The 13690-nt window shown below is 31.5% G+C and overlaps 1 protein-coding gene across 1 annotated transcript; it reads right to left on the reverse strand.

Moving 5' to 3' along the window:
• Positions 1 to 1184: 1184 nt before the first annotated feature.
• LOC134681919 (protein toll-like) lies at positions 1185 to 12645 on the reverse strand. Its single transcript, XM_063541550.1, has 2 exons — positions 12547 to 12645; positions 1185 to 3573 (listed from the first exon to the last, which is right to left on the reverse strand). The coding sequence occupies exons 1-2, from the start codon at positions 12553 to 12555 to the stop codon at positions 1327 to 1329; spliced, it is 2256 nt and encodes a 751-aa protein (XP_063397620.1). The 5' UTR covers positions 12556 to 12645; the 3' UTR covers positions 1185 to 1326.
• Positions 12646 to 13690: the final 1045 nt, after the last annotated feature.

Consider the following 13690-nt stretch of genomic DNA (forward strand, 5'->3'; position numbering starts at 1 on the left):
ACTAGCAATTATCATAAAGTGGTGTAGATAGTTAACGATCCAATGTCTATTAAAGGTTAGGCAAATACTACAATTTACCATGATATCATTATATAAGTGTCATAGTATTCACATCTTAATTGATAAAAAACACACAAACCGCATAAAAATATACACTTTATACTATAAGCCACACATGACAATAGAAAGTACTTAAAAATCATGCAAGGATATTAAACTATATTATCGCATCTATCTATCAGTTTACAAAAAAACAATAGTATGATTTCTCAAAATATCTATTTTTAACAAACTTGCAATATCCAGGATTCTGTAATACGAAGCTAACTTAAGGATGTACACCTCTGAGGAGCCAAAAATTTCTAGAATTAAACTTTTTCCTTAACCTGATTTTTGGGTTCATAAGACTGTAACAAAATAATTGGTTAAGAAAAAATCATATGGTGGTGCACTTCTTTTTTTGCTACGGCTCTTTGAAAATGGCCAAATTTGATGATTTTCCAATTTTTCATCGATTTTTACATATTTTTGGGCTATTATCGTGAAAAAAATCACAGTTCCACAATTAAACTTTTTTTCATACTTTCCATAAAGATGAAGTGGACCAATCTAAATAAATTTTACTTAAAAAAAACCATAGGTAGATGTTAATATAAGAAAGTTTTATCATATTTTGACGCTTTTTTGTGTAAAATTTACCATGCTGTCAATTTTCTATTTTTGTGATTTTTCTCAGTTTTAAGAACAAAGTTCATATTATTTCAACTTTTTTGTTATAAATGATTGAAAAAATACATATCTAAGAAATTTTAAAAGTCCAAAATGATATGGGATGTACATGATTCTTGTAAAATCATGTTTTGTATCCCTCACCCATTTTCCTAAATTTTTGGCTAAAAATTATGACTTCATTGGTCGTAAAATTTGAAAACTGGATTACTCAAAAATCGTTCATTGTAAATACACAATTTTTTCACAGAGTTATGTTTGATTATAATATTTTTAAAATTCATTGATATTTTCCACTTGTATCACATGTTTTAGAAATAATTCAAGAACGAGATTTAAACGAGACTGAAAAGTCAGAGGAATACATCCTTAACTGTTGATAGATTATAGAACGAAAATTAATGTATTGTTATTACAATATGAATTAATAATTACTAAGATATATAGGTGCATAATGTGTTTAAAGTAAACCCTTATGTATATGTGTTTATTAAATGATCGATAGCATACTCCTTAATCATTCATTTTCTGAAGACCTAACAATAAAGTCCTAGACATCCAATTGTCGTATATAGCTTTTTAATTTTCTGTTTTTCTTCAATTGTCTGAGTTAATATTCTGATCTGATCTTTTCTCTGAATAGTTCGTTATGTTTTGATTGTTTCTAGGAAATGGATTCAATGAGTTTCGGATATTACAGAGTAAACGGTGATCAAAATTACAAAATTCAAACGCATAACCTAGTCTACAAAATGCTTTTAGTCTCCTATCGTTAATTTTAGCACTATCTAAAGCATCGAAGTTAATCATAACGATGTTCTTTCTAACTTCACATTTGAAGGAGCTCCATATATGGTTCCATTCTATATTTTGGAATTGAGATTCTTGATAATCCTCTGTCAGGACAACGATGTAGAAACGACTCCGTATAATATTTTTGTATATTTGTTCAACCTGGATATAACCGGGCTCAAAGTCCCGATATGGAATACACGTTTTCATTCCATGCTGCTCAAGGTACACATTTAAGGTATGTATTGCCCATGCTGTTCCTGCATTGTTTTCTATATTCAACGAAATATAAACATCAAAATCTATTTCCGAATTCATTATTGTTGCATTGGATTGATTTTGTATCTTTCTCACAATCAATTTGATTTCATATTCAAATCTTTGATATATTACAAAACAGATCAGTATTGCCGCAACGGGTAAGACAATAAGAAAGAATGAGTCGTTACTTTCCACTGGACAAAAATCTTCTTTTGATAACAACATTGCATCTTTTTGTTTAGATTTTATTTCACATGTGACATGATTTTTATTGCAGCTTTGACTATTGCCACGTTCTAACCAAATCTTTATCCAAAGCATTTCACATGTGCATACTATTTTTATTTCCCCAAATGCAATATTACAGGGACTTTTCTGACGAACAGACTTATCCAAAACCTTTATTCTATTTTGATAAAGATTAATGATAGTCAGAGTTTTAATTTCAAAGATTAATGGGTCAATCTCAACTATTCTGTTATACGATAAGTCGATGCTTTTTGTTCTTCGCAAGTAAATCAAATACTCTACAGTTTTTATTTTGTTTCGACTTAAGTTTATATCTAAGTTGTCGAAGTCAGGAACCTGAATCGGTAATTTCGATCGATGACTGAAATAACAGTTTACTACGACTCGCTTATTTGACGGCTGTTGAAAGCAATAACATCGAGGTGGGCATTTGTTTTTCATCGTAATATTGCAAATTAAAAGATCGTAAAATGACGAATTGCCTGTCGAATCACCAAAAGTATAACCTTTTACCTGAGGTGGACTTGAACAAGTTAAGTTGTTTTTTATGAAACCTTTGAACTTGAGTGAAGCCAGTTCTATGCTTTTTATATATTGGAACAAACTACAGTCACAGTGCCAAGGGTTGTCACCGAACTGATATGAATACGAAAAAGCTAAAATATAAGCCTGATTCATATTTCTTAAACCGAATTCTTTCGGCGTCGGGAAATGGCTTAAATAATTGGCTTTAAATTTAACATATCCTCCGCCTACTAATTTGTCTTTTCTAAACACATTCCAGTTTAGTTTGTTTGTTATTTCGGATATTTTGTTTTGTGCGTAATCCACTTCATAGAACCAATAACCCAGGTTGAAATTCGTTAAATCGATACTAAATAATCTGTTTCGTCTCATTTTAATGTGCATTAAACTCCCTGGTCGATAATTGAATGCCCCTGGTTTAAGATAAGATATAAAATTATCTGAAAGGTCTAGGTATCGTAAAAATATAAGTTGACTAAAACTGGACGAATTGATATCTCTTATATTATTTTTTGATAAATCTAATGTGTCCAAATTCAAGAGGCAACTGATATTTGGTAGGTTCTGTATTTGGTTATCGCTAAGGTTAACTGTTACCAAATCGTGATATTCACATAGGTTATACGGTAAAAATGACAATAGACGTTTTCCGTTATAACGTAGGACATACAATGTGACACTATTAATCTGTTTAGGTTGTTTAATGTGCAATTCGCTAAAGTCGTCATTGTACTCCATATGTAAATGTGTTTGTAGATGAGAATATTTTGGAAAATTCCAAAACGGTTTTGCATACTCTGCACAACACAAGGCAACTTTTGAGCTTTCTGGTATGAATTCATATTTACCACATGCGTGTGGGCAACACGTCGGACAATACATCCTGGATGCACTTGCAACGCTCGTTTCTAGCCATTTGAAATGTTCAGGAATAGTTATGTTACCAGTAGAGAAACTTTGAAATATTATCTGAATCAGGAACACAAGATATTTCCATGTTGATGATGAATGAAGGACCTGAAAATATGTAAAATATTGTTTTCGACTTATATATTTTCATTGTATGGAACCTAATTTAAACATGAACATAGATTAAAATTGACGAAAATTACAAAGAACTCCGTGTTCAATAGGAGAAAACTTTTCTAAAGGTGGAAATGAAATATATGAATACCTTAATTGAGATATGAGTTTCGAATAAAGATATATATATCATGTTCACATGTTCTGAGGTTTATATATATGAAGATTTCAACATGCACCATATATGTACGCAGTAAGCTCAAACTTGACAATTCTATAAACATGTATTTCATTAAAAAAATCTACATATTATTGATAGGTAAATTCTGAAATGAACAAAATAATAAAATATATAAATATTTACAAATGTCACAAATTGTATTTCAATTTAACTTATTTTTTATGCTATTGGAATTAGATTTGAATCTAACTTGTAATAAATAGCAGATATACAAAAACGTATGAGGTCGACAATAGGGGATGTGGCATGTCACTGGAAAATGACATCTGTCTTTTTCGCATTTCCTGTCATTCGATTATTTATTTTTATTTGTGCATCACCTATCATTCATGTACCACCTATCATTACGGTATTACCTGTTATTGATGTTACACTTGTCGCTCATGCAACAAATGTTGTTATGTTTCACATATCACTCCTGTACAAACTGTCATTTATGTATCGTCTGTCAGTCATGTACTACCTGTCATGTATGTATCGTACTAGCTGTCATGTATGTATCGTCTGTCAGCCACGTACTACCTGTCATGTATGTATCGACTGTAAGCCACGTAATACCTGTCATGTATGTATCGTCTGTCAGTTATGTACTTTCTGTCATGTTTGTATCGTATGTCAGTCACGTACTACCTGTCATGTATGTATCGTCTGTCAGTCACGTACTACCTGTCATGTATGTATCGTCTGCCAGTCACGTATTACCTGTCATGTAAATATGGTCTATCAGTCATGTACTACCTGTCATTTATGTATCGTCTGTCAGTCACAGGCCTGGGGTATGGAAGCGCATATGGTACACCCCTTGTAAAGTTATTTTGTTGCTAATAAGTCGGAATTATTAGTTGTGTTGTGTGTTATAAGCTGGAATCTAATCATCATGTGGAATCAACTTGTCGGAATGATGAAGAAATAATTGCATTACAATGTCGACTTGCTGACATAAATGTAATGGCATAGTAATAAGAAGTCGACATTATGAATCCACCTTGGTAATTGATTAAGTCGACAACTTGTTTATTTGAAGATGAGGTAAAACCACGTGAATATTTTATAAACACATAGGTCTATTTTTAAATAGATTTCCATATTTCGTTTGTTTAATGTACTTCGGTTGTGTGAGTTATTTAAAAACCTTTTTTGTATGGAAAGGGGGAATGGCAGTCAAATATCAGAAAAAGAGTACCAAAAAAAATATGTCGGACAAAAGGGGGATATACCCCCACCATTTAGTCAGGCCGTTTATTTTCCTTAGTTCTCAAATGGAATCAGTATAATGATAAATTCGTGAAGGATTCAACAAATTCTTCTGTTGTATGAGATTGCTGCTGTCAGTGTTAAATTATTGTAATGTTGAATATAGAAGTTAATTTTTCTGTTACATACAAGATTTAAAATATAGTTTTTATTTCTGTAGATGCTTTATTTTGATCTATTAAATCAAAGCATCTACAATTTTTTTTTAAATCTTGTATGATCTAGAATATTAACTCCTATAACAATGCATGGAGATTTACAAAACAGTTTTACTTACTGCAAAAAAAAAATTCCTGTTCCCTAGTATCTATGCAGAATCGCAGTGAATTATATGGTAGGAAGAGCACGGGGAGGGATCCGCTAGCTAAATAGAAATAAGGAGATCAGCAAAACCTTTACCGCATAGTAAGCTATGAAAGAATCCGAAAGGACATGTAAAACTACATCGGCGGGAACCTAACAATCTAAATGACGAAGACGCCGACGCCACTACTCAATAGAGTTGTGAGCTGTTGTGTGATTGCCAATGAGACAACTAGCTTCCAGAGTTTAAATGCAGAGGATGTCAGCAATCATATGCAGTCGTGCGGCCTTTAATTAAGTTGACTATAAAAGACCACCACGTGGAAATGTGAAACAATTCAAACGAAAAATGTATCGGCCTTATTTATAACAAAACAATTTACAAAAAAAAAATATGAAACACATGTACCTACGGCAACCATTGAACTACAGGCTCTTGACTTGTGACAAGCATATGAAGAATGTGGCGAAGTTAAACATGTCTGTGATCGCTCAACCATAACCCAAACCTGGGACCGCCGTGTCACAGTACAACAAAAACCATTAAAAATATAAATTCATTATAATCCGGCGAAGATCTCGAAGATTGAGCTGGTCCTGCTCAACGTTAGTCACCTGTCAGATTATTCGTGAAATTACAAACTAAGTGATTTGGTCGAATGCGGTAGGTCATCCTTGAGGAAAAGCGGAAGGAATTATGGTTACGACAATTGGAACATATAGTTTCCGTTGTTTCCCTGTAATTGAGTGAGAGATGAGTAAAAGTGTTCCATTTGTTGAAAATAAAGTACTAGTCATTTGATTTGTGTCGAGCCTGCGACATTAATGTCGCGCGCGCAAGTGAGACAAAGCAAATCTTTATTCAGTCGTCGGTATTAATGGCATCGGCGTGTTCGTCTTTTTTATTGTTTTTTTTATGTGTCTCATTTTTTTGTGTTCACATTTATCATTTCGGGATCTTTCATAGCTTACTATGCGGTAGGGTTATTGCTCATGGTTAAAGACCATATAGTGACATATAGCTGTATATACTTCTCAGTAATTTGGTATGTTTTGGAGTGATGTCTAATTATTGGCTATCATACCACATCTTCTTATTTTTATATAAGTATAAAGAGAGAAGACGTGGTATAATTGTCAATGACAGAGAGAACTCTCTATAAGAGACCTGATGACACAGAATTTTCTAATTATAGGTCACCGTACGGACTTCAACAATGAGCAAAGCTTATTATGGCTAGTCCACTGTAAAAGACCCCGAAATGATAAATGTAAAACAATTCAAACGAGAAACGAACTTATTTAAGAAATAAAATATTTTTAGAGTCAACAGCAATCTTAGGCAAAGAGAGAGGGTTTCGTGGATTCTTTCACGAATGTAGTATTATACTGATTCCATTGGAGAACTAAGGGCAATAAACGACCTGACTAAATGGTGGGGGTATATCCCCCTTTTGTCCGACAAATTGTTATTTTTTTGGTACTATTTCTGATATTTGACTGCCGTTTCCCCTTTTTTATACAGCATAACTCATACAACCGAAGCACATTAAACAAACGAAATATGGAAATCAATTTAAAAATAGACCTATGTTTTTCCAAAATAGTCACGTGGTTTTACCTCATGTTGTCGACTTAATCAATTAACAAGTTGAATTCATCATGTCGAATTCTTATTACTATGCCGTTACAATATGTTAGCAAGTCGACATTGTAATGCAATTATTTCTTTTCATTCCGACAAGTTGATTCCAAATGATGATTCCACATGATGATTAGATTCCAGCTTATAACACACAACATAACTAATAATTCCGACTTTTTAGCAACAAAATAACTTTACAAGGGGTGTACCATATGCGCTTCCATACTGGGGCCATTACATTGCAATGTAATGCATTACATTACAATTACTTTGTGATTCTTCCATTACAAGTACAATTACAATTACATCTTTTCTCACATGTAATGCATTACATTACAATTACTTTGCCTGTGTAATGCATTACATTACACATTACTTTTTCAATATAAAAACAAAAAGCATTTCAAAAACAGAGGTAACTGTACATAGGTATACAGTGCATAGGGACATAGACTTCAAATACTGGTTAATTAATATGTCCATTGCACTTTATCATTATAAGTGGTTTAAATGTGATGCCATTAAGAGACGAGCGATCAGTTCTGTTCACCTTTCTGGCAATACTAAAAAGCCTTTCTACAGGAGCTTATGTGTGGGAAATGGCTAAATACTTGATAGCTGTATTAACCAAAGAAGAAAGGCACACTGAAATTGACTTCCATTATTCCAGTGCATTGATTGAAATTTCTTCACATGGCTCAGACAAGTAGATGTCAACATCATGTACTGCACATTACCTGTGTCTATAACCTTTGATTGATTAGTAGGAGGCATGAAACTGAAAAAGTCACTTTTGAGTTTCTTAGGTGGTGGTAACAAATAAATAAATTATCATATAATTTTGTTTCTAACATTGATCACTTAATCATTAAGACATCATTAAGGATTTCAAAGGGATATAATAAATGTGTCATTAAAGGATTATCTTGTGAAATGCCTAAGGGTTCTGTGAGGACAAACATAAGTTGAGAAGATTTGATTGCAATAAAAACATTGTGATATTAATTAGGTGAAAGAACAACACAGACAGGACCCAAACCACAGTTTGGTTTAAAAATGTTGTTTGATATATTCAATATTTCATTGAAATACATTTAAGGTGTGTATAGAATTATGAAATTTTCATCTTCATATTTTTTCATTGATCTGTATAGTTTTATTTGAAAAAAATTTTATAAGATTTTTCAAAGACCATCGTGTATATGTCGTGTACAAGTTGCGATTTTGTACAGGTTATAACATGTACAAAAATATTGTACATGTTATAACTTGCATGATGCAAAAATACAAGTTATAACATGTACAAAAGTACCCCATACATGTTATAACCTGTACAAAATATTGCTTAAAAATGGTTTTAACTTGTACAAAATTTAAAATAAATCTTAAAGAAGTAAAATATACATTTAAATTCACCAATGCATAAAGAACAACAATAAATAAGGATAATATATCTTTATATCAATATCTTTGGATCTATTCTTCAACATTTTTGGCCTTCAGCATGACTTATGTCACTTTTTGTTTTTAAACTATACTATCATTGCATGAGGCGAATGTCATTTTGATGTTTTAAATATGTATCATTTACTTTAAAAGCATTTATTTGTAGTCTTTGGATGTTGTCTGCTCCATTTGCGGATTGTTGTCGTTAGACACATACCCAATTTCAATTTTCAATTTAATTTGTAGACACATCTATCCTGGATATCCTCTAATGTCTTTTAGTGTCAACTAGAATGAAAGTATTTTACTATTGCCTTCAAAGTGGACACTCACAATTATAATTCATCAAATAAAGATAAGTCCATAGATAGGCGTAAGAGGATCATAAGACATGTCCTAAGATATATGGGTCGTTTTCAATAAATCTTGAATTTTCAGTACACCCATGCTAACTTTTTTTATTTCTAATGGAAATTTCAGTTGTAATGGTTTAAATGAAAGCTTGTCGATTTGTGATTCAGAACATTAATAATAAACACACCTTACATCTATTTTGATAAGATTATACTGCATTTAAGACCCATTTTGGGGGTATTTGTCTGCGTACAGTGTCAGAAAATCACAATTCAAATGATTTTTTTGCGATTTTCTGATCGGCTTGATATCTGCAAACGGTACTTTTTAAGAACGTTAATATTACTTTAACGAAAAATCGTAGCTTCTATATCATTGTATGTAACATATTATCTACAAACTAAATCGAATCTGCGTACAGGAGGTACATGTCTTTCCTGTTACCGCTACTTAAATCAGCCGTTAAATTATTCTCCCTATGAATATTGAATCAGTCAGTGTTGATCTCAAAAGTACAAAGTAATCTTTAAGAATGATATAGAATTACTGTCTGTTGATGAGGTAAGTATACGGTTTTATTGACTTTTAAAGTGACTACCAATAAATGCTTTCAAAGTAAATGATATATATTTAAAACATCAAAATGACATTCGCCTCATGCAATGATATTATAGTTTATAAACAAAACGTGAGTTATAAATTAACATAAGTCATGCTGAAGGCCAACAACGTTGAAGAATAGATCCAAAGATATTGATAATGAAGCCTGGTCCAATGAAAACTATTTCAGCTCTCTCTTGCTTTTACAGAGTAAGCATATACGACATTGTTTTAGTCTTTGCATGTTATAAACATGAGAGGGGGGAGTATTTCCCAAAATTTTAAAGAATCGATCTTAAATTTGTTGGAAGGATTTAGAAACTAGTATCTAATGTAATTGTCATTGAGGAATGCAAGCTTCTAATAAATAGTTTCACACTTATTCCAACCATGATGGACTGCAAAAAACATACAATTACATGAAAACACATTTTGCCAACATTATTAATGAAACATATATTTCTGAAACTTTGTGATCATTGTCCTTAACAGAAAAAGACACGTTCTGGTCTATTTATTGTTGTTCTTTATGCATTGGTGAATTTAAATGTATATTTTACTTCTTTAAGATTTATTTTAACTTTTGTACAAGTTAAAACCATTTTTAAGCAATATTTTGTACAGGTTATAACATGTATGGGGTACTTGTGTACATGTTATAACTTGTATTTTTGCATCATACAAGTTATAACATGTACAATATTTTTGTACATGTTATAACCTGTACAAAATCGCAACTTGTACACGACACCAAAATATTCCCATATCATATTAAACAAATATCAGAAACCAAGATCAAAGACTTAATATTTTTTACCATTTTATATTTTTTACCTTAATGTGTGTTTTAAAGATTGATGTAATTTATTTAATACAGTAATTAACTGTGACAAAAATGTTATTCCATTATACTTTCTTTTGTTTTTGTTAATATTTAATTTTTATTATACAATGTTCTTCAATTTTATATATTTTACCAATTTGTAATGAAAAGTAATGTACTGTAATGGAGGCAATACATCAATTTTTAACAAAGTAATCATTACATTACATATAATTGTAATGCAGAAAATGTGCATTACAAATTACTTTGCATTACATCCAAAAAAAGTAATATTACAATGCATTACAATTACAAATTACCATTACCCCAGGCCTGGTCAGTCATGTACTACCTGTCATTTATGTATAATTTGTCAGTCATGTACTACCTGTCATGTATGTATCGTCTGTCAGTCAAGTACTACCTGTCATGTATGTATTGTCTGGCAGTCATGTACTACCTGTCATTTATGTATCGTCTGTCAGTCATGTACTACCTGTCATGTATATATCGTATGTCAGTCAAGTACTACCTGTCATGTATGTATCGTCTGTAAGTCATGTACTAACTGACATTTATGTATCGTCTGTCAGTCATGTACTTCCTGTCATTTATGTATCGTCTGTTTCTCATGTTATACCTGTCATTTATGTATCGTCTGTCAGTTATGTACTACCTGTCATGTATGTATCGTCTGTCAGTCAAGTACTACCTGTCATATATGTATCGTCTGTCAGTAATGTACTAACTGTCATTTATGCATCGTCTGTCATCAAATAATATTGTGTAACACCTGGCATTCGTGTATTAAGTATCATTCATGTACTTCCGATCATTTATGTATCATATGTTATTAAATTATTTTATCACCTGTTATTCATTCATCAATTGTTACTCATGTATCACTTGACATTAACATATTCAACATTTGGTGCATTACTTAACAATCATATATACTGTATATTATTCATTCAGCAACTGTCATTCGTGTATCACTTTACAATAATATCTTCCTCATATCTGTATATGTTCCACATATCATTCATACTTCAACTGTTTTTCATGTATCACTTGACATTTATATCTTCTTCATATTATTCATTCATCAACTGTCATTCGTGTATCACTTAACATTCGTATATTCCTCACATTATTCATGCATTAAAGGTCATTTATGCTTAACTTGTCATGTGTGCTCAATAAGAAAATCGAAAAGCAAAACATGTAAACCCTTAATATATAGCCAAACTTATCTAAGGTCAGTTTTGAAAGAGACGAATAATAAATAATAAATAAATGGTTATTTTCAAATTGAATATTTCTATAAACTGTTTCTTTGATTGGTGCAATACTTACAAAAAGTTACATTAATAGTTCCAAATACGGCCTTCAACACGGACCCTTGCAAACACCAAACAGAAAGCTATAAAGGGTCCCAAATGTTTTTTGATGCCCTCGTTATGTTATTTGGATCAACTGTGAAAAAAGTTTTAAAAACAATTACCAAATTCCAAGGGATTAACAGAATTTCTTTTATAAAATGGCAAAATCCAAACATAAAAAACATCAATTGTATGACAGTGGCATAGAATTCCAGATAAAGTTTGTTTTGAAACCAATTTTATTATCATGTTTTCTTATCCAAATGAGAGTTGTTGTTTATATACTAGTCAACAAAAGTACCGATACACAAGTTTGAAATGCAATTGATCATCAATTAAGATGAATAGGAAAACTGTAAAATTATCCAATAAAAACATTTATTTGCAAAGCAAATGGATATAATTAAAAGAATCTGACCAAATTGGAAAGTGTAAAATACCGTGTTATTGAACAAAGGGTCTGAATTGTTTGAAGGGAAATGATGACAAAAGTCGGCACTTAATTTTGAAGATGAGAATTTAAAAGTATTCAAATTTCTACAAAGGCACTAAAACTTGTAATCAGATCATTTCATTTGTAAGTTTAAAGTTTAAAGTGTTTTTTTCTAATATCGATGTTTGAATGTACAATTTTTTGCCTTAAATCAATGGTTTTGATATAAAATAACGCTTTGTAAATATTGGGCAATAATTTATCTTGGTACAGTGTATCCTATTTCATTAAATATGGAACAAACATTGCCTTGTATCGTTTCTTTTGTTGAGTAGTATACGTGCCGTTACAAACACTGTTCTGCTTTTACCATACAATTAAATAAAAACATAGTAATCGGATTAAATGTATTTCGTTTAATAGTTCCTACAAGTATGTACAAGTTGATTTAGAAAGACATAAATCATATAAAATATTCACACTCACAAATTTCATGTTTCCATATAACACCTAAATTCAAATAGAGATAATAATGCAGGCTTTTTGGAAAATAAATACAACTCCAATAACTATATATACTAAAAGGGAAGCACACAGAGGCGGAAGAGATTGACAATGAGATGAAACACTTCAACTTTAACTACTTAGAAATGAAATCTCTATTCTAAGAAAACTAAAAATCAAGCTTAATTATTTTAAAGCGTACACTTCATAGACGTGTGACGAAAGTTAACTTGTTAGATTTGCTTATTTAGCAAAATCGTTCCACATCGCATTATATATCTCTATATTAGGAACTATTCTACTATAAATGTGTCTTCCTTTAATGAAATAGTTATAATTTTTGGGACAATGTTGAATGCGTCTATCCAAATGCGACTTGAAAAGAAAGGGTACCACATGTGCCCCCACCTCCCCCCCCCCCCCCCCCCAAAACCACATATACATTTATGCCTTCTTCATTTCTCGGCTCACACCTTAATATCCTCCTTCAACTTCAAGTTCCGATATATAGATGTTGTTCTCAAATATTGCAAAGTGTGAGGACTATATCTAAATAGAATATGTCATAGCTTTACTTTCATCTAGAAATTGAGAATGAGGATCGTTTGAAATCAAGATTTTATTGCAAAAGGAATAATTTTATCCTCCCAATTGTGAACATTCGTGACAGATTGAAACATCAGATATATATTTAAAGAAGTTGTTGTGTAGAATATTCATTGGTCAGTAGTAAATGAGGTATGTAGAGGGTTTTGATTGCCTCATGTATTAAATAAGAAAGCGTTGTTTTGAAAAGTTGGATTGTGATTTTGAAAAAAATATACTTCACCTTCACGTTCCCAATCAGACAACTCTTCATCCAAGTCACAAAGTATTAGAAGTTAACAATTATAGGTAAACATACGGCCTTCAACACGGAGGTAAGTCACACCAAACAGCAATTAATTTATAAAAGGGTCCCAAAATGACTAGTGTAAAAAATGACAAACAAGACGGCCTAATCTATGTAAGAAAAAATAAAAAAAAAGTAGTTTCTTAAGTCGTCTTTATGAGGCCTTCGTTATGTGTCCTGGATCTATTATACAAAAAGTAACATTAACAAAAAACTCCAAGGGAATATCTAAAC

This window comes from Mytilus trossulus, chromosome 8 (genome assembly GCF_036588685.1).
Source record: "Mytilus trossulus isolate FHL-02 chromosome 8, PNRI_Mtr1.1.1.hap1, whole genome shotgun sequence".
In the NCBI taxonomy this organism is placed as follows: Eukaryota; Metazoa; Mollusca; class Bivalvia; order Mytilida; family Mytilidae; genus Mytilus; species Mytilus trossulus.